The sequence below is a fragment of the Peromyscus maniculatus genome, chromosome 23 (assembly GCF_049852395.1).
Source record: "Peromyscus maniculatus bairdii isolate BWxNUB_F1_BW_parent chromosome 23, HU_Pman_BW_mat_3.1, whole genome shotgun sequence".
Taxonomy (NCBI): domain Eukaryota; kingdom Metazoa; phylum Chordata; class Mammalia; order Rodentia; family Cricetidae; genus Peromyscus; species Peromyscus maniculatus.
In genome coordinates, this window is record NC_134874.1 from 4576144 (window position 1) to 4596835 (window position 20692).

At 52.8% G+C, this 20692-nt stretch overlaps 1 protein-coding gene across 2 annotated transcripts in view; it reads left to right on the forward strand.

Moving 5' to 3' along the window:
- The window catches only part of Myo1h (myosin IH), a 44984-nt gene extending 24381 nt beyond the window's left edge, over positions 1 to 20603 (forward strand). For both annotated transcript variants that reach the window (XM_006993946.4, XM_076561416.1), the window contains 17 exons: positions 2452 to 2498; positions 4298 to 4378; positions 5498 to 5603; positions 6431 to 6548; positions 8963 to 9076; positions 11149 to 11225; positions 12412 to 12480; positions 13907 to 13991; positions 14819 to 14978; positions 15855 to 15938; positions 16685 to 16778; positions 16905 to 16960; positions 17733 to 17868; positions 18102 to 18172; positions 18287 to 18384; positions 19359 to 19458; positions 20202 to 20603. In XM_006993946.4, the coding sequence (XP_006994008.1) occupies positions 2452 to 2498; positions 4298 to 4378; positions 5498 to 5603; positions 6431 to 6548; positions 8963 to 9076; positions 11149 to 11225; positions 12412 to 12480; positions 13907 to 13991; positions 14819 to 14978; positions 15855 to 15938; positions 16685 to 16778; positions 16905 to 16960; positions 17733 to 17868; positions 18102 to 18172; positions 18287 to 18384; positions 19359 to 19458; positions 20202 to 20225 (1520 nt within the window). In that variant the 3' untranslated portion in view covers positions 20226 to 20603. The remainder of the gene's footprint in view (positions 1 to 2451; positions 2499 to 4297; positions 4379 to 5497; positions 5604 to 6430; positions 6549 to 8962; positions 9077 to 11148; positions 11226 to 12411; positions 12481 to 13906; positions 13992 to 14818; positions 14979 to 15854; positions 15939 to 16684; positions 16779 to 16904; positions 16961 to 17732; positions 17869 to 18101; positions 18173 to 18286; positions 18385 to 19358; positions 19459 to 20201) is intronic.
- The last annotated feature ends 89 nt before the right edge of the window (positions 20604 to 20692 follow it).

The window sequence follows — 20692 nt, forward strand, 5'->3', positions numbered from 1 at the left end:
GGGAGCAGCTGAGATAACCTGGCTTGCTTTCGTTTTCCTGGGTAGATAGTGAGGAATTGCCCTACTCAGTGTTCTGAGGAGCCTCCTCACCACCACGGCCCTAGCCTCTCCACATTCTGCCCAGCACCCACAATGCTCTGCCAGCCGCGCTCTGGGCAGGTGTGAAGGCCTGTCCTGTGGTTCTCCCAGAGGCGGCTGATGCCAAACACTCCTCATACCAGTCATTTGCATATCTTCCTTGAAGAAATGCCTGTTTAGATGCTTTGCTCATTAAAAAGTATTGTTGAATCTCGAGCATTCTTTATATATTCTGGACACTTTTGTCAGATAAAAGATTTGCCGGTATTCTCCCCAGTTCTGAGAACTGACCTTTCTCGTTATCGATGGTGTCTTTCAAGGCACCAAAAAGTTTGTCACCAAGAATCTTTTAAAAGCCAGGCAGTGGTGGCGCACGCCTTTAATCCCAGCACTGCCCAGAGGCAGGCAGATCTCTGTGCGTTCCAGGCCAGCCTGGTCTACAGAGTGAGTTCCAGGACAGCCAGGGCTACACAGAGAAACCCTGTCCCAAAAAACCAAATCTTTTTAAAGTAACAGAATACATTTTTAGTTTTCTCCTTTCTTAAATAAATGCAAAGCAGTATCGAGAACATTTTTTGAAAGAATAGGCTGGCTCTGTGATGACTTCTGATCTTGGGCCACACTCACATCCTCTGGGTTTACCCCCGGGGCAGGCACGGTCCCAGGTTTGGTGAGAGGAATGCCATGGTCCCCCTGAGCTCACAGCAGTTCACGGTGTCTCCTGGAGTCTCTGCGCCAGGAACTGCACTGGGCTTCTTAGTTCTGCCTGAGCTACAGGGTCTATTAAAAGCGAGCATTAGCCGGGCGGTGGTGGTGCACGCCTTTAATCCCAGCACTCGGGAGGCAGAGCCAGGCGGATCTCTGTGAGTTTGAGGCCAGTCTGGGCTACCAAGTGAGTTCCAGGAAAGGCGCAAAGCTACACAGAGAAACCCTGTCTCGAAAAACAAAAAAAAAAGGGGGGGGGGGGGGCGCTCGTTTTGAGAACTCACAACCACCATATGAGAAGCTGCTTACCAGGCATTTTCAATGTGGCTTTTTGACGCACACCCATTTGTGGCTGGTTTTACTTACGTCGTGCAACCCCTGGGTTAGCCATAAACCAGTGAAGGTTTTTGTTTGTTTTCGAGACACGGTCTAAATGTATAATCCTAGCTAGCCTGGAACTTGCAAGGATTTGCCTGTCTCAGCCTGGGGAAGGCTGGAAGCAAAGGCATGTGTTACGACTCCTGAGTGTACCACTTAAGGCCAGTTTTTGAATGATACAAATTAAGATGTCAGGCTGAAGGTGTGGCTCAGTGGGTAGAGTAGTGGCCTAGCATGTGTTAAGCTCTGGGTTCAGTCTTCAGCACCGGGTAAACCAGGCATGCTGATAAATGCCTATAATAATCTCCATGCTTGTTGGATGCTGGATGCCAACCTGGGCTATAGAGACCCAGCTTACAAAAAAATTAAAAATCAAGGGAGAAAGGCCTGACATCATGACTTACACCTTTAATCCCAGCACTCTGGAGGCAGAGGCAGGCAGGTCTCTATAAGTTCGAGGCCAGCCTGGTCTATGTAGCGAGTTCCAGGCCCGCTAGAGCTGTATGGTAGGACTCTGTCTCACTGTCTCAACAAACAAATTAAAAAAAAACCAACTAGGGTGTGGAAAAGGACACCACTGGTGTTTGCCTTTCTCAGTGGGGCTGATTTTCCTAAGTCACATGGTCTCAGCTGGCCACCCAGGGGCTCAGCACCCTCCCTTGTTTCTGTGGGTCATACATAGGTCATTGCTACTGGATCACTTAGGCTCAGGGCCACACATCACACACCAGTCTGCTGTAAATTCCCTCTGAGGACCTGGCTCTCAGCCTGGGAAGTTGTTCCCTAGAGCATCTGGCACTCTAGAATTATTTAGGGAGGGTGTCTCCCCAGAATGCCTGTCTGGAGGTATGTAGGGGAATGTCCCCAGGATGTCTGGATCTGAGAATGTGCAGGTGTGTGTGTGTCCCCCATGATGTCTGGCTCTGTCTGGGGGTATGTAGGGGAGTGTTCCCCAGGATGTCTGGATCTGAGAGTGTGCAGGGGTGTGTGTCTCCCATGATGTCTGGATCTGAGAGTGTGCAGGGTTGTGTGTGTCCCCCCATGATGTCTGGCTCTGTCTGATGTGATGTGTTACAGTTAGGGGACGTGATCCCAGCATGAATTGAGCCCTGGGTGGTGCTCCATGCTTAACACACAGCACAGCTCACAGCTTACTGCTGGGACCCAGCCCCTGCCTCAGTACTGAGAAGGCTGGGAAACCCCATGCAACCTCAGACACCATCAGGATGTGTCTTAGCGATCAGTTAGTGTGGCATCGCATTGACTAGGACTTTTTTATTTTTTAAACAGGATTCTTGGAGAAAAACAACGACCTGCTTTACAGACATCTGAAGGAGGTCAGTTTGAATCTTCATCCCACATAGTTTTAATGGTGAGGGCTTAGCCTGTGATAGAAATCAATGGCAGCTCTTGGATTTCTGGAACTTTCTTATCCATGCCTTATGTCCTAAGCTGGGACTACGGGCAGTCTGTAATCCTCCCTAGCACTTGGGAGGCCGGGGTAAGAGGACCAGGAGTTTGAAGTCCTCCTCAGCCACACACGGAGTCCCCAGCCAGCCAGGACCACACCAGACCCTGTCTAAAAAAACCAACAGAGAATTTCCCATTTTAAGGCTGAGTGACATTCTATTAGATAAATACAAGCACATTTTTTTTTGCATAGTCCTAATTTTATTAAATTAAGGAGTTCTTCCAGATGTGGTGGCTCACACCAGTAACCCCAGCACCCAAGGGGGTGGAGAGGAAGATGGGAGGATCTTGAGTTTAAAGCCAGCCTGAGTGATCTAGTGAAACTGTCTAAAAGAAAAAAAACCAGAGTCAAAGATGAGAAGAGGCGGAAGACAGGACCCAGAGACAGGCTGGGGCTCGGACTGAGCATGTGCAAGGCACCAGGTACCATCTGCAAACAAGAATAGAAGGGGCGTGCACTTTCCTTACAACAGATGATTTCGAAAACTGATGGAGCAGGACCAGATAATGCAAAGCCTAGTGTTTGGCTTGATGCCACCATGTCTGTCCCCTGAAAGCCAACATCTGCTGGTTTCTGAGTCCTGTCCCCCCCCTCCAGATGGCTGAGGCCAGGCTGCGTGTCCCCCATCCCGTTTCCTCCCCCTGCAGTGCAGTGCACTGCACCTTGGCGGTCCCTCACTCCCACCCTCTTACTGATGGTCGTGGGTTGGTTGGTCCCACAGCACTAAGCTGGGCTGGGGACAACTCTGGCGTCATCATGTCAGAGAAAACTAGATACATCCGCAAGTCCACAGGCAAGGACTGCAGCATCTGAACACCAGATCCTAGTGTGCTCTTTGGCGATGTTGAGTGTGGAACCCAGGGTCTCACAACGGAGGCGAGCCTGCCTCCAGCCCCAGCCCCTTTCCCCATTTGTCCTTCTTCCCACTCTATTATGCTGTGGGATGTTCTGTGTGTCCTGTGGGAGCCCGTTCTCGGGTTCCTTGTGGCGTTACCCAGCAGGTCCGCATAGAGGATGATAGGACCACGGGCCTGAGTGCAGGTGTCTGAGATGGTCTGCACTTGGCTGTGCTGGGGGATGGTCTGTATGTCAAGTTGCTCTGATTGGTCAATAAATAAAATCTGATTGGCCGTGGCTAGGCAGGAAGTATAGGCGGGACTAACAGAGAGGAGAAAAGAAAGAACAGGAAGGGGAAATGTATCCTTCAAAAGACAACTTCAGTAACTGATTTCCTCTGACGAGGCCCCGCCTTTTAAAGAACCCATGCTCCTCCTAAGGACCCCACCAACCCCTGCACCCATGGTGGTGCCAGCCACCACCAGGACAAGAAGCATGTAAAGATGCTGGTAAGCCACGAGCTACATGGCAAGGTATAGATTTATGGAAATGGATTAATTTAAGCTATAAGAACAGTTAGCAAGAAGCCTGCCACGGCCATATAGTCTGTAAGCAATATAAGTCTCTGTGCTTACTTGGGTGGTCTGAGCAGCTGTGGGACTGGCGGGTGACAAAGATTTGTCCTGACTGTGGGCCAGGCAGGAAAACTCTAGCTACACTATTATATGGAGGAATGTCTCCAAGAGCCCACAAGCGGGTGGCTCTGCTGTCTCCCGGCCTCTAGCGATTCCCAGAGCAGCGAGCTCAATGCTGGCCCTCTTCACACAGGTGCTGTGTGGGTCCAAGAACAGCATCCTGAGGGAGTGTTTCCTGGTGGCCGAGCTTGAAAACCGGAGGCGGCCACCCACGGTGAGCCCAGAGAGAGGCTGGTGTGAATTTGGCAAGGGAACAAAAGGCACAGGGGACAGTGACCACTCCATACCTGCCCCTCTGAAGCCACCCTCTCCCCGGTCCGTTAACAGATAACTACAGAACGTGTGTGTGTGTGTGTGTGTGTGTGTGTGTGTGTGTGTGTGTGTTAGGCTTTGTATCAGTTCATCCCATTGCAGACACGCACTGTGCCGGGCTGGGGGTTCCCTGCCCTCAAGGGGTTCACAGTCTGGGAGGGAGAGAATGTGAGAAAATATCACCAGAGAAAAAAGGGACTAGGAGACCTGGGGGAGGAGACAGGGGACTGGACCCAGTGGTGGCTGGCTCCGTGAGGTGTCCTCGTTTGTGAGTCAGCTTTCCCCACACTGTGACAAAATCCTTGAGGAAAACAGCTTAAAAGTTGATTCGGTTCCTGTCTTTGGAGAATGCGCTCCCATGGCCTCTTGTCGTGGGTGGCATGGCACACCACGGCAGAGGTGTGTGCAGCACACACAAGGGATTGGGGGAAATGTATCCTTCAAAAGACAACTTCAGTAACTAATTTCCTCTGACGAGGCCCTGCCTTTTAAAGAACCCATGCTCCTCCTAAAGACCCCACCAACTCCAGCACCCATGAGCTCTGAATTTGTCTTTCAGTGAAGCTGGAGACCTCCAATCACTGTCAAAGCTGCTGCACAGGACCCATAGCTCCAGGACGTGGGTCTCTGAGAGACATCTCAGACCCCAGTCATTACACTGTGGCTATACTCCTGGGTGAGGAGGCTGGGTGGATGCTCGCCTGAGCAGGGAACCTAGCTCCCAGGCACAGCCCTCTCCCTGAGCAACATCCCCGGCCTCTTTCTCTCCACATTTCTGTGTTTCATCCACTCTCTCTTAGTTAGGAAAATCTTCATGTCCCTTAAAAGCCAGTGGCTCTTGTCTGGCAAGTCCCCCAGCAATGGGAACTGACCTTCCCAGAACAAGACATCTACAGCCTCCAGTCCGTGGGCAAAACTAACAGGCCGAGTTCAGGCCTGGGGGCTGGAGCCTCGCGCCGTGCTCTGTCTCCAGAGTTCAGCCAGAAGCAGGGCGTGTACTCGGTGTGTTCTCACCACACAGGTGGGGACGCAGTTTAAGAACAGCCTGAGCAGCCTCCTGGAACTTCTCATCTCCAAGGAGCCTTCGTACATCCGCTGCATCAAGCCCAACGAGAGGAAGGAACCCAGTGAGTCCTGTTCCCTGAGCCCAGAGCAAAGGTTGGGAGCAAAGGTCGGGACGGGGGAGCAAAGTGGTTGGGATGGGGTGGGAGGCTGGGATGGAATCCATGGAAGCTCGTGGGCTAGCCTGGTGTCCCAGTGCACAGAGCAAACGAGATCCTATCTGAAACAAGACAGGAAGTAAGGACTAACACTTGAGGTTGTCCTCTCACCTACGTGTGTGTGTGTGTGTGTGTGTGTGTGTGTGTGTGTGTGTGTGTGTGTGTGTGTTTATGTGTATTGGCAGAAAGAAAAAGAAAGATATTAACATAGTAGAAAAGAAAAAGAACAAGAACAGTAGATGATAGACATATTGAGAAGGGCGTCCCTGATGGTCCAGAGGAAGCGAGCGCCGCTCAGAGCCTGGTGATGCCGGGCAGGTGTCCAAGGTGGCAGATGGCAGCAGAGTTCTCTGCGGCCGTGAACAACGGTCCACAACGGTCTGCGACTGCCGGGCACTGTCTAAGCTCTCCACACAGAGCCCTGGCAGCTGGTGCGCTCGTGAACGGAACATGCGTAAGGTGACGGGGCCTGGAATGTGCTCTCCCTAGAGAGGTGACCACAGTCACCTTCAGACAGTTGTTGCCACGTGAGATTACGGGCTGCGTTAGCACACTTTGGGGTGGTGTTATCAGGAGAAACTAGAATTGCCTACCAACTCCCTCCACCTAAGAAACACAGCTGAGGCCTGATAACAGGTTTCCTGGGCTAGACCCAGCCTGGAGCAGCAGCCTGGAGCCTTGGGTTAGTTCTGCTGAGGGAGCTTTCCCGTCACTCTTCTCTTATTTCTCCAAAGGCAAGTTTGACGACTTCCTCATCAGCCACCAGATCAAGTACTTGGGGCTAATGGAGCATCTGCGTGTGCGGAGGGCGGGCTTCGCCTACAGGCGCAAGTATGAGCATTTCCTGCAAAGGTGAGGCTCGCTTTGAGCCCCGGCCCTTGGAGCTGGTCTCCCGGAGACAGTGTGGCCGATCAGATGGCATTCCCTAGGGAGCTGGGGTCAGATCTGAAGTGTGGGATCTGTGAAATAAAAGGACACTTAACATTTGTTCTGCTGTAAAACCAGGGCCCGGTTTCTCATCTTCTATTGAGCTCTCTAAGCCCTAACTCGACTTCCTGCAGTCTGGGGGAGAGTCTGGGCACACAGACCTGCTGGGCACCCAGGGTGCACTATCCAGACCTCTAAGTGTTAGTGCCCATGTGCTGGGCTGGGAAGGTGCCGTGGAAGAGCCGGGTTCGAGACACCCGGACAGGTCAGGATGCTCCCGGGCCTCACAGCTGTGACCCTTCCCCACAGCAGGAGTTCACGTGTCAGGTGTTTATCAGTGCCACACCCACCGTGGCTTTGGTGATTGGCAGCACATGACCACTCTACAACGACGGCAATGCACTCTTGGGGTGAGAATCCCAAAGCGGCCGTTTTTTCGTTAAGTCAAAACGCTTGCACTGTTGGCTGTTCCAGAACATTCAGCCCATGCATTATGAGGCTTCTTCTGAGTTGAAGCATCGTAGGGCCAACCAGAGCATTTCCCACCGCCCTTTCCCTGTGGTCCCCAGCTGTGCCGCCACTGCCTGCTGTCAGCCTGTCACCAATACTCAACCTGTTTTTCTTAATCTGGCATCAGGGGAAGAAGTTGGGAGGTCACAGCCACTGCCCACCGCATCCTCAACACAGGCCTGACACTTCTGCCTCATCCTCTCTGTTTCTGCCATGCCTCCTCATCTTCGTATCTTGGGGAGGGCGGGCTGAGGAGATGGCCTAGGGGAGAACGTGCTTGCTGCACTACTGAAATTTTCCCAGGGGCCTGCTGGAGAAGATTTCTCACAGGGTCCTGGGGAAGACACTATGGCGGGCATGGGGTTATCTGAGCGAAACTGTGTTATCTGAGGAATCTGTGTACACTGTGTTCTTTCATCCATTTACTTTATTTCTCTAAGACAAAATTGTATCTACACAGCTTCAGTTCCATCCTCACACTCAGCTCCTCTCTGTCCCTCCTTTTCCTGTCCTCTCATAGCCCCAACTGAGCTCTTCGGCTATCGATGTCTTTTTCATCCTCTGTTCCTTCCTCTCCTACTCTCCTGACCTGACCCCTCCTCTCTCCAAAAGTTCTGCCTTGTTCCTTCTTCTCCAGCCATGCGACTCTAACCCTAACCCCCCCCCCCCAGTCAGGAATCCTGCCCCAGACTTGACTACACCTCATTATGCAAAAAACTCTTTTGTTCTGAGTCAGTTGCTCTGGAATGCCATTTGGCCTGTCTGGGGAAGGATGGTCTGAGCTTCATTTGCACAAGAAACAAAGCTATGCATCTGCACATCTGCCTGTCTCCTAGGCTTAGGAGATGGGCATTGTCTCTATAAGGGTGTACCTAGTTCAGATGAGCAGCTAGGTCTGAGCTTACACTGTTTTCTGTTGTGGCCTAGTAGTATATGAGCACACAAGAAAGTCATAGCAAGAAGCAGCTGAATATTAAAAGCTGGCTAACACTAAATATTCCTTGATACATGGCTTCCCTCTAGAAGAATTCCTTGAGCTTTCTAGGTGTAGCTTTATTATGCACAGCTGAATCTCTATTACACATTCTTGCGGCCCACAGCACTGCACAGGTGTGAGGACCAGAGCTCTGATCCCCAGCAGGCTAAGATAAGAACCCACATAAATGCTAGGCAGGTTTAACAGCCCACTCGGAACCCCAGCACTCAGGAGCCAGAGATGGGATTCCCACAGCAAGCTGGCTATCCAACTCGGCAGACTGTGAGTTCAATGAGAGCCTCTGCCTCAGTGAACAGTGAAGAGAAACAGAAAGACACCCAGCGTCTGGCCTACACACATGCACACACCACACACACACACACACACTCTGCATACATGCCCATGCCCTCTTGTGCCCACACACATGTAAATGTGCTTGTGTACACACTCACACACATCAACTCACATGAAATCCTCGAGTCCCAGGCATGGCGGGTTTTATTCCCCGTGTGTGAGCGCATCTGTTGCCTGTCCAGCCATCCACTGATACACAGCGAGGCTGCCCCACTTTGGGCTGTTATGAACAATGCTGTACAAGGCTATGTGGACATGGGTGCAGCTCTTGCATATATACATAGGAGTGGGACTGAGTCATCTGGCCGAGGGCCCAGCAATGGCTCTGCTGGGAGAAACACTTCCTCATTTCTTTCACGCCCTATATGCATTGCTGAGGCAATTGCTCTCTGAGTGGCTGATACACACTACAAGGGGTCCAGGAGACCTCTGGGGGTGTTGTGGAGGGCAGGGCAGGGTGTCCTGATGGCTTCAGCATGTCCTCCTCCATTCCCGGCAGGTACAAGTCTTTGTGCCCAGACACCTGGCCACATTGGCATGGACCCCCAGGAGAGGGCGTCGAGCGCCTGATCAAGTATATCGGCTACCAACCTCAGGACTACAAGCTAGGAAAGTAAGTGGCCAGGAGACCCCCAAACTGTCTCTCCCCTGTGCTCAACAGATTCCATGTGCTGATCTGCATGGAACAGGCATGTTCAGCCTTTGACATGGAGGTACAATGCTATCGTCCTACAAAGTTTTCACCGAGAACTGCTCCATTAAAATGGAAAAAAAAATTCTTAAAAATTCTCCTTCACAGGAGTCCATGGCTGCATACAGTCCAAGAGTCGGATATGGCCTGGTATTGTCTCATGTTTTTTTTTGGAGACTGTTTGCAAGCCAGTTCTGCTACCCACTAAGTTTAAATGTAGCTGAGCGGTTCCAGTGAGAATCAGTGGTCGAAAAGAAGTCAGGTGTTAGCTGGGCGTTGGTGGCGCACGCCTTTAATCCCAGCACTCGGGAGGCAGAGCCAGGCGGATCTCTGTGAGTTCGAGGCCAGCCTGGGCTACCAAGTGAGTTCCAGGAAAGGCGCAAAGCTACACAGAGAAACCCTGTCTAAAAAAAAAAAAAAGAAGTCAGGTGTTGTAAGCCTGACTCCACTGCTGGGTGCAGCCTCTGCCCACGAAGTAAAGAGGGGGCAGGGTAGGGCCCTGCCTGCGCTGGCCAAGCTTCTCTCGCTGCTCAGCATCTCCCAGAGAGCTGACTTCATCTTGCTTCACTTTTGGCATCCCAGAATGGCATTCTAGAATGCCGGGTACCACTCTAGGATCCAGTGTCCGGAGCAGAGATCTTCCCCATGTGTGGAACACTTTTGGGCACTCACTCAGATTAGCTGGGATGGCTTGGGTCTGTGCTGTTAGTCACTCTGGCCACAGCTCGTGTGGCTGCAAAGAACTGTGTTCAAGCCTCAAGAGGCCCAGTTCTTACACAGCAGGGTCCTGCCCGCTTCAGGGATCCCTGCCCCTGGATCTACCAGCGAGCTATCTGCCAGCTCCGGCCCAGCTGGCATCTCTCTCTGTTTCATTAATCCATCCATCCACATCCCTGAGAGGGTCACACACATCTATCCTGTTCTATAACCCTGGAATTGGCATCGTGGGGCACGATGTGCTGTGCCCCCCTCCAGTGGCTGCTCTGGGACGTCTCCAACACGAGGCACTGTGTAGTAGGTGCCCCTTATCATCCCTCCTGAAGGCCCAGAAGCATAACTGTAAGCAACCTCAGGTAGCATGGTGGAGTCCCTCTCTAGGGCTACACAAAAAATCACCAGTGCATGCCTTTAACCCCAGCACTCGGGAGGCAGAGGCAGGAGGATCTCTGTGAGTTCGAGGCCAGCCTGGGCTACAGAGTGAATTCTAGGACAGGCTCCAAAGCTACACAGAGAAACCCTGTCTCGCAAAACCAAAACCAAAATAAATAAATAAATAAGTCACCAGAGCAGAAATGCATTCTCTCAGAGCTCAGGGTCCACTATCAGGGCATGGGCAGGCCAGGCTCCGACTGGAGGGCCTTTGCCACGTCTGGAAGCTCCAGCAGGCTCCTGGCCTTCCTTAGCCGATGGCACCACACCTGCCTGCTTGGTTCCGTGTCCTTTTCTAGCTCTTTTTTTTTTTTGTGATATATATTTTTTTATTTTACAATACCATTCAGTTCTACATATCAGCCATGGGTTCCCCTATTCTCCCCCCTCCCACGCCCTCCCCTTACCCCCAGCCCACCCTCCATTCCCACCTCCTCCAGGACAAGTCCTCCCCCGAGGACTGTGATCAACTTGGTAGACTCAGTCCAGGGAGGTCCAGTCCCTTCCTCCCAGACTAAGCCAAGTGTCCCTGCACTGTCTATTCTTTTAACATGCCGGGCGGTGGTGGCGCACGCCTTTAATCCCAGCACTTGGGAGGCAGAGACAGGCGGATCTCTGTGAGTTCTAGCTCTTATAAAGGACACTGACCTGGATTTCGGACCTCCTTTAACCTACTGTCTCCCCTCCACCCCTACTTTAGTCACATCCGAGGAACGGCCACGCCCCACAGTCACCTTCTAGAGCTCTGATTGGATGTGCACTGGGAGGGTGGGGCACTCCCCAACCATGGGGGGGGGGAACTGATCAATCAATAATTTTTGCATGTTTCTTTTTGCTTTTGCTAGAACCAAAATATTCATTCGCTTCCCCAGAACCCTGTTTGCTACCGAAGATGCCTTTGAATTTAGTAAACATCAACTAGGTATGATTTTTGTCCCGCTTTCAAGAGAAACGAACAAGCTTAACCCGGGAGAGGGGAAAGAGAAACCTGGAATATGGGTGTCTGATGTGTTCAAAGACCTCACTTAAGAACCAGGGATAAGACGTGGGGTTACAGGATTAGGATGGGACGCCTCTGGACTGATGGGCTCCGAGGGCAGGTGTAGACGTGTTACATGTCCAGGGTGTCTCGTCTATGATTGCACCCTTAAGGCACACTGAAGTGTAAAGTCACGGGAGACTCACCCCCCTCAGTCCAGGCTTCACAACTTCTTTTATGTATCTGATGGCAACAGGCATGCCTTCAAAGCCCACGGCCAGGGTGTTTTTGTGAATGGCAAATGGCAGGAGTTAGATGGGGACCGGGTGCTTCTCTCACTGGAAATCTAAGGTGGCCTGAGCACTGTGCACACCAAGCAGCTGGGGTCCTTGCTCTGTGCCATGTGCACCAAGTCCAACAGCCGTATTCCCAGACCAAGGCTGTGGGTAGGCTCTGCTGCTCCCACTTCACGAGACACAGAGATACCGGTAAGCTGCTGAATATCACATGGCCGGTCTGCAGCAGAGCCGGGCTTGAACCTGGGCCAGTCTGGTTTCAAGGTTTGACCGTTACACATGCTACCCCTGAGCGACTCCTCCAACAGTAGGTACTCACGGCCACCCACCTGCCTGAGATGCCGGCACTGGCTTAGCCAGGCTCCAGGGCTTTGGATCAGCCACTTCCTAGAGGCTGCGCTGTGCTGGTGTGCAAGGCTCTCCGTGAACTTGGCCTCTGGTGGGACCTTTCACTATGTGGAGGGGGTGATGAGGGCTAGAGCTGAGGGGTGTCCTGGGGTTCCCACTGCTCAGTGTGGCGTCCTCTTGAGGATGCTAGACATCTGTACCTGAGCCTGCGTGCTTCCTTTTGAGATGTGCCGATGTCCTTCCCCTCTTGTGATGAACTGGGCACTGTTACCCTGCGCCTCTTCCTCACCCCATGGAAGGAAAGAGAATCATACGGGGAGCCAGGCCCAGGGGACCCAGCTGCTCCTGTCTTTCCCACACTCAGCACCCAGCACGGCTCAGTGCAGGCTCTGGGGGGCCACTCTGGGGGGCGGTCCTTCCTGCTTCTGGAAATCATGATCACAATCGCAGAAGCCGATTCACCAAAACTTTTGTTTTATTTTAAGTTTCAAGAATCCAAGCCACATACAAAGGCTGCCTTCGAAGGAGGGAATATGTGAGGAAGAGACAAGCAGGTGAGGACTGGGCAGAAAAGTGGGGGACGAGCCTTCCCCTGCCCACCCCATCCTCACACCCTCCCCTTCTGTCCACCCCGTTCTCATACCCTCCCCTCTGGCCAACCTGTCCTCACACCCTCCCCCTCTGCCCACTCCATCTCCACACCCTCACCTCTGCCACCCCATCCTCATACCCTTGTCTGGGGCTGGCTTGGGCCTAATTTTGCAATCATGGCATATGGCCTATACTTGTTCCATGCACAGATTTTATGTAGTAGAACATTTTAAAGTGTGTTATCTTTATGTTGCATTTGTTTAACTCTGTGAAGCTGTGTTACTGTGCCTGTCTAGAACACCTGATGGTCTAATAGAGAACTGGCCGATATCGAGGCAGGAGAAAGGATAGGCTGGGCTGGCGCGCAGAGAGAATACATAGACGGAGAAAACTGGGAGAAGAGATGGAAGGTCTAGCAGCCACCCAGGGGCCAGCCACCCAGCTACACAGCAAGCCATGGAGTAAGAGTAAGATTTACAGAAGTAAGAGAATGGGAAAAGCCCAGAGGGAAAAGGTAGACAGAATAAGTTAAGGAAAGCTGGCTAGAAACTAAGCCCAGCTAAGGCTGGGCATTTGTAAGTAAGAATAAGCCTCCGTGTGTGATTTATTTGGTAGCTGGATGGCAGGCCTCCCCCCCCCCCCAAAAAAAAAGAGCAAAAACCTCCAACAATAATTTTACATGTAAATAATGTGTCAGGTGCTTGTGCTCATGTGTGCTTGTGGAAGCCAGGAATATTTCCGATCTGTGGGTCGTACAGTCTCCACAGTTACTCAGCTCTGCTGCCGCTGACTCGGAATTGCTCTAGGCAGTATGCAAATGAGCAGATTTAACTGTATATCACAGTAAAACTTTATATGAATAGGCAGCTGGTCTTTAGATCACGGCCTGCCAGCCCTGGGCCCCGAGTGCTGGAATGTTACCTCCAATAGAAACTCTGCTGACCCGGGGAAGAAAGGCCTTTTGAAAATCTAGACACACAAACACACGCAAAGAAAAAAAAATATTAAAATACAGAGACAAGCCAGGCCCTAACTTTTCATGTCCCTGTTTGTTTATGAATCCATCTTTGAATGGGGCAATTGAAAGTCGGCACTGGGTTCGAGAAACTAAACACAGGGCTAAGACTAGTCCGTAGTCCCCGGCAGGAACCCCAGGACCGTCCCTCCTGGAACTTTCTGCTTCCACAAAGGTTCTCTCAGCCTCTGCTGTCACCCTGCTCTGAGCAGCAGGCGTGAAATGACGGGGTGCACCCCACTTTGCACCTCTGGACCCCGCAGAGCCCTCAGGTGGGCAGACATGTGCTGAGGGGATGGATCCTTCTGGAAAAGCCTTCTGTATTTCTGCATGATCGTCCCACCTTCTAATGGCAGCAGTGGACTCTTTTTCAGCCACCAAGTTAGAAGCCCACTGGCGCGGAGCCCTGGCTCGCAGGGAGATCAAGAGGAGGAGGTGGGCTGTGCGGATCATCCGGAGGTAAGGTCTTGGCGTGACGGGGACCAGCGCGCTGCAGTGGTCACGGGCTCCGTGGGGTTGCTGTGGGTTTTGTTTTTCGAGACAGGGTTTCTCTGTGTAGCCCTGGCTGTCCTGGATCTCACTCTGTAAACCAGGCTGACCTGCAGAACTCAGAGATCTACCTGCCTCTGCCTCCCAGTACTGGGATTAAAGGGTTGCGCCGCCACCGCCTGGCTTTCTGTGAGTGTTTTTAAGGGCAGGGGTGTGTGTGTAAATGGTGTGAGTGCATGCCAGGAGAGAGCCCTGGCTCTCTGGAGCTGGAGTGAGAGGTGTCTGTGAGCCGCCTGCTGTGGGTGCTGGGATCCGAACTTCAGCCCTGTGACTGAGCACCAAGTGCACTTAGCCATCTCTCCAGCTGTGGTTTTGGTTTGTACAGAAAGGCCTGCCCTCAGAGCATGCTGGGAATCCCAGCTGTCACAGCTCAGCTGAGTGTTGTGATATCCCTCAGTCCGATGACTTCCGGAGCCAGGCAGGCAAAGTGAGCAAGCAGAGAATTGGACGAGGTGCTGAGGGGACTGCAATCAGGCGGCCATCTGTCACCGGTCTGCCCGGTGGAGAGGAGCCCAGCCAGCATGGCCAGCCTTCCTCTTCTGGGAGAACTGAAGTCTGGCTTTTATGTCATGCTGCTCATTTTTTAACCAGCAGCTAACTCCAGCGAGTTAGAACAGAAGGCGGTGTGGGTGGCCCAGAACACGCCGCTGGGGCAGGTGTGGCAGGGTGGGGGTGCCACGTTACCGGTCCCTGGCCTGTGTGGCTGTGTAAACCACCTCTGTCACTTCCCTCTTGAGGTTTGTCAAGGGCTTCATCAACCGTGACAAACCCCTTTGCCCTGACAATGAGGAGTTTGTAGTGCTCGTCAGGAAGAATTACATCCTAAATCTTCGCTACCATGTGCCAAAGAGTGTCCTGGACAAGAGCTGGCTGAGGCCTCCGGGCATCCTGGAAAATGTAAGTCTTGAAGTGGGCTGGTGTCGCTGCAGATTATGGGGGCTCCGAGATCGTATCTGCTGTGTGCCTCTGCGCTCTCCCTTTGGCTCGACAGGGCTGCTTTTCAAAGCTCTCAGAAGAAGTGGTATGCCTCAGAATTCATCAGTGGGGTTATAAATCCAACAGACACTTGTTCAGACAGAGCCTTTCCAAATACACGGGGACTTACTATATAGCCCAGGCTGGCCTTGAACTTGTAACCTTCCTGCCTCAGCCTCCCAGGCACTGAGATTACACACATGGGACGGCGTACTCAATGGTTTCCAACCATGCTGTAGCAGTCTTGAAGCTAAGTGAATGGGCTCTACAAAGAATGTTCTAGAACAGTGGTTCTCAATCTCCCTAATGCTGTGACTCTTTAATCAGTTCATAATTCGGTGATACCCAGCCATAAAATTATGTGTGTTGCTACTTCATAACTGTAACTTTGCTGTTATGAGTCATAATGTAAATATGCAGGATATCTGATGTGCAATCTCTGGGGATGGGGGCGTTGAACGACCCTAAGGGGTCATGACCCACAGGCTGAGAACTGCTGCTGTAGACTACAGTGGCAGCTACTGTAAGATTCCTGGCCTCCACTGCAGCTCCGCTCTGTAAGACTTAGTCTCACAGCCTCCTCTTTAGTGGTTCTCCTCAAGTTAGCAAAATCTAGTTCGGTAGTGCTGACCTGCTGGAGGCAGACCAGCGGGGAACCACCGGCCTTGCGTGAAAGAGACTGATGTCCCACTAAAATCATACCGCCATGTCTGGTCTTAAAAGCTGCCGTGTGGGTCACCACAGCCCGAGGGAGGGAGGGAGGGAGGCGGGTGGGAAAGGAGTGTGTTCTCCCCACAGGCTTCGAATCTGCTCCGGAAGCTGTGCGTGAGGAACCTTGTGCGGAAGTACTGTCGGGGAGTCTCAGCCGAGAGGAAAGCCATGGTAGGACAGAAGGCGTGGCATTGGCATGGCGGTGGGGACCAGCCTTGCAAGTCAGATCATCAGTACGAAAGGCGACGTTTACCGTCCACCTCTGAGCCAAGGGCCACACTACTCCCATGACTTACAGAGGAGTTGAGAAGTATCAGCTGCTACAGTTAGCAGTTGTTACCATGGGAACAGAATCCAGATGGCCCCTGTACTGCAGGAGGCAGGACTGTCTGTGCTAGAGGACTCTTACCCGTCTGTCACCCTTTCTGTGAAGGGCTGTAGAGTCACTTGGAGGCTCCCTGGGCCATATGCTGTCGTGGTATTGTGTTCCCCAAAATATTGTGCACCCTAATAAACTTATCTGGGGTCAGAGACAGAGCAACCACAATATTAAACATGAGGATAGGCAGTGGTAGCACACGCCTTCTTTAATCCTAGCATTCCAGAGGCAGAGATCCATGTGTTCAAGGATACAGCCAAAGCATGGTGACTCATGGCTTTAATCCCAGAAAGCCAGCCTCCAACAGGACCACACCTCCTAATAGTGCCACGCCTTTTGGGGGTCCATTTTCTTTCAAACCACTACACTCCCTTAAGCTCTGAAACCTCCACCCTGAGGAACCAGTATGGGTAAGGGTTACCCACAAAAGCATCAGCCCACGCTTCACAGGTGTAAGCTGTAGGGCATTTGTAACAAGACTCGTGTCTGAAAACAGCCGGGGGCCGCCGACTCTATGCTCTGAACTATCTGTTACCAGATGCAGCAAAAGGTGGTCACGAGTGAAATATTCAAGGGGAAGAAGGCAGGCTACGCAGACAGCCTAAGCCAACCCTTTGCCAGCAGCCGGCTGGGTAAGTGTGCTGTCTGTCTGTCTGTCTGTCTGTCTGACAAGTCACGGGAGGAGCACAGACCCAGCAGGGAGCAGGTCTTCTCCACAGGGGCTGGTGACACTCCTGCTGTTCTGGTTCCTTCCCCAGATGAAAGTGACATAAATCCCAAAGTGCTTCAACTGCTCGGCAGTGAGAAAATCCAGGTACACCCACCTTGTGTGCGGCCTCCACCAAGACCCTTCTTATGTCTGAGGCCGGGGCGTGTCTTCCCCGTGAGTGTCTAGAAATGCCACTTAAACACAGGGGTGCAGCTGGGTTCGCTGGGGTCTCCCACGGCCACTCTGGGCATTAAGATTACCAGGTGGCGTTTGCCAACGGAGGCCTACTGCCATTCCTTCATCCTGCCAGACCCTCAAACCACCTTGGTTTGCTTTTCGATGAAACTGAGAGATGTAGCCAGGGCCTTTCTCATGAGACACCATACTGGTGAGGGGCAGTAGACTGATGACCAGTACAGACGCTCGTCTCTCAACACAGCCGCCAGGAGTTCCCAGGCGGGTTCCAATCGTATGTGGCTTTGTGGGGTGGCTGAGGGGGATGAGTGAGGCCCTTGCTCATGTGTTTGGTGGTTGCTCTCGCCTGCTTAGTTCTGGAAAAACATGAGAGAATGGAGACCCCCCCCCCCCCCAAACTATGAAAACCCAGGAGGCACGAATGCCCTCCTCTCTGTGGGCCTCTCAGAGCAGACCTGGGAGGCTGGAGCCGCAGCCTCAGTTTCCTCGGAGGGCCGAGTCGTAAGGTAGAACTCAGAATCGAAATCTTCCAGAACCAGGGCAGCAAAGCCAAGGCGTTCATACAAAAGCTGAGTCAGCCCCAGTGCCTAAGGCAGCGCCACTGGATTCCAGGAGAGGCTGTCTGTCCCCTGCCCTCGGGTGAGGTGGCCTTCCCCTCCTGGTGACACCAACCACCTTGCAGTATGGCGTCCCGGTCATCAAGTACGACAGGAGAGGCTTCAAGGCCCGTCAGCGGCAACTCCTCCTCACTCCAAGGGCGGCGTACGTGGTTGAACTTTCCAGAATCAAGCAGAAGATTGAGTACTCAGCCCTGAGGGGTGGGTGAGCAGTCTGAGAGTCTCTCATGTTCTGGGATGGGGGCCACTGAGCTGTGGGGTTCAGTGAATGCACCTATCTGACCCCCCTACCCCCCCAATGCTGGGGTTACAGATACTTTCACTATGTCTCACTTTTATGTGAGTGCTGGGTATCCAAACAAAGGTCCTCGTGCTTGGCCATCTCCCCAGGTCCCCTCTCCTTTATTAATGCCAAACTCTGGATCTCTCCTAAGGGGTCTCCACTAGCAGCCTGAGTGATGGAATCCTGGTTCTTCACGTTTCACCCGGGGACAAACAGCAAAAGGTAGCTGCAGCTTCCGGCCCCAGCGAGCTGTTGTGGCTGAAACTAAGTCGAACCCTGCGGGATCCTCTACACTCAAACCACTCGTCCTGAACCCTCTGGCACCTGTCTCCACAGGGGGATGCCATTCTGCAGTGTGAGCACATATTTGAGGTGGCCACTAAACTGGCCATGCTGATTAAGAAGGAGCATGCCGTCCGGGTTGTTCAAGGAAGGTAGGGGCTTACTCACCGTTACGAGGCTGCCAGCACGAGTCCCACCTGCATAAAGATGCGGTGTGTGTGTGTGTGGGGGTCCCCCAGTGGGGTCTAGGGGGTCCAGAAACTCCCCTTGCCTCTGTAGCAAATAACATTCCTTTCTCCACCCCGATCTTGGGCTCAGGGTATACACAGAAGTCAGTATTGCTGACCTCAGGAAGTCATTGTCTTCTTCAGTTTTCAGAGAGGGTGCCAATGTTTCTTACTCTCCCAGTGTGCCCAGAGGGTGCAGGTCCACCTCTGCTGTGGTGGGGATGCCTGTCTAGAAGCCCAGCTATGGCCCTACAGGTGCCGATGGACTGAAGGGCTGGCAGAAAGGCTGTTGTTTTGGAGGGTGTAAGAACTGGCACTGAGAGAGAATTGTTAATTCTCTCAGAGCGCTGGAGCAGTCCCTGAGCTGTTCAATCTCCAAGCAAGGCCAGCTGAGGTTGGGTTACCCAGCATGCTGGAGGTTACCCAGCATGCTGGAGGGGGAGGCCCAAGGCTGGCGGTGAGACCCTGTGGAGGACTCCTGTCCTCGGCCCGAGTGCCCATGGCAACCTGATGCTATGCAAAGTACCTTCCAGCCAGCTGCTCCCGGACAGGGGACTGTTCTCTGCCCCAGCTTTTACCACCTAAGGGGGGAATTTGCAGGGAGGGTGGAGAGGCAGCGTGTACTCTTGAAAGTGCATCTGCTCTGCTGGAACTTGGAGGAATCCCTGGGCAGCTGTGATCGTCAGCAGGAGCCATGCAGGCCATTATGCGTCAGACGGCCCTTGAGAGAGCCGAACTGCTGAGCCGAGAGACCACAGAAGCCTGTGGGTGCCCAACTGTGAGAACGTAGTAACAAACGGTGGGATAAAGCAGGAATTCAAACATCGGCTAGCACAGCCTGCCGAGGGAGTTTCTTTCTAAAGAGCACGACAGTAATCTGTCACTCGATGTGCTTCAAGTTTACAGTTTTACATCAGTCCTGGGAAAGAAGGCACAATCGTTTTTGAGACTGGAGAGGAAGACCAGGTCTACAAGGATAAAAACGGACAGTTAACAGTGGTGAGTGGCTGCCCGGGAGGGAGGGAGTGCTAGGGGATCTGTGTATGCATGTAACAAAACGAGTCCATTTCCGCTCTTATACTCTGGAAGAAAGGGACCAAAGGGCGCTTGAAATGCAACAGTGAGTGAGAAGGATGGCCAGGTCTCACTTGTCATCAGGTGTCACAAGTATTAAAGCCCAGATGATCACTGGCTCCCCAAAGGCTCTCCTGTGTGCTCAGGTACCACCCTGAGCTGTAGAAGATCCTAGGTCTAGGGAGCCTCACAGGTTTGTGAAAACTGGAGGCTAGTTCTCACACACTGGTCACAGGGCCTCCCCGTCCTCTCTGGGTCGTAGCAATCCGAGGATGATTGGGGTGCTATGTTGTAAGGAAGCGACATGCTGAAAGCAGGTGTGTGGGGGGGATCTATGGAATGCGTGTTCTGTATACATTTACGCTGATATGTAAAACCGGTCTGCAGGTATAAATAGTTCACACGTGCCTTTCACAACCCCGGTCAGGGACAAGCGAAGGGCCACTCTGAATGTGAAGTAGGCAATCTTTTAGTAATGAGTGATGCCAGGACCCTGCGGCCACACAGTCCATCTTCTTCCGTGCCTGCCCAAGGCTGAAGATGGGGCACTGACAGGTCTCTGTGAGCTCCTTTCTAACCTGGCTGGTCCCCTAGGAGGTAGAGGGGGCTCCCAGCGGCCGCTCCCTCCTCCAGGGCTGAGGCTCTAAAGCAGGTGTCCCTCTCCTCAGGTGTCGGCAGGGAAGAAGACCTGACAGAGGATGACCTTTGCCCCTTAAGGTCACTGTTTCTGTTCCAACTGAGCAAGCACGGATCTGATCCAGTTAGCCATGCCTTCAAGGACAGTGCCAGCAGCTCCCGGAGAATGGATTGCATCAGCAGAATCTGTGCCGTATGGCAAAGCCAGACCTCAGCGGCTTGGGTGCCAGGTGGTAATGTTTCCTGGGAGCCAAGCTTGAGTCATCCACCTGTCCCCAGTGGAACCCAACCAGGCACACCAAGAAGTCATTACAGGGTGGGGGGCCGACTTGGGAGTAAAGGAAATGTCGTCATCGAGGGGTACAACTTGTATTCTGCTGTCAATGACACTTCCCTGTGGCCAGGGGCTGGGCCAGGTTCGCACAGGGGCTTTAGCCCCTACAGGTTGTTTACACCCCCCGGAACAGGCTGGACTGGGAGGTAGGAGGGGCCCTCGCTCTCTGCTGCACATCAGCAGCCCCGC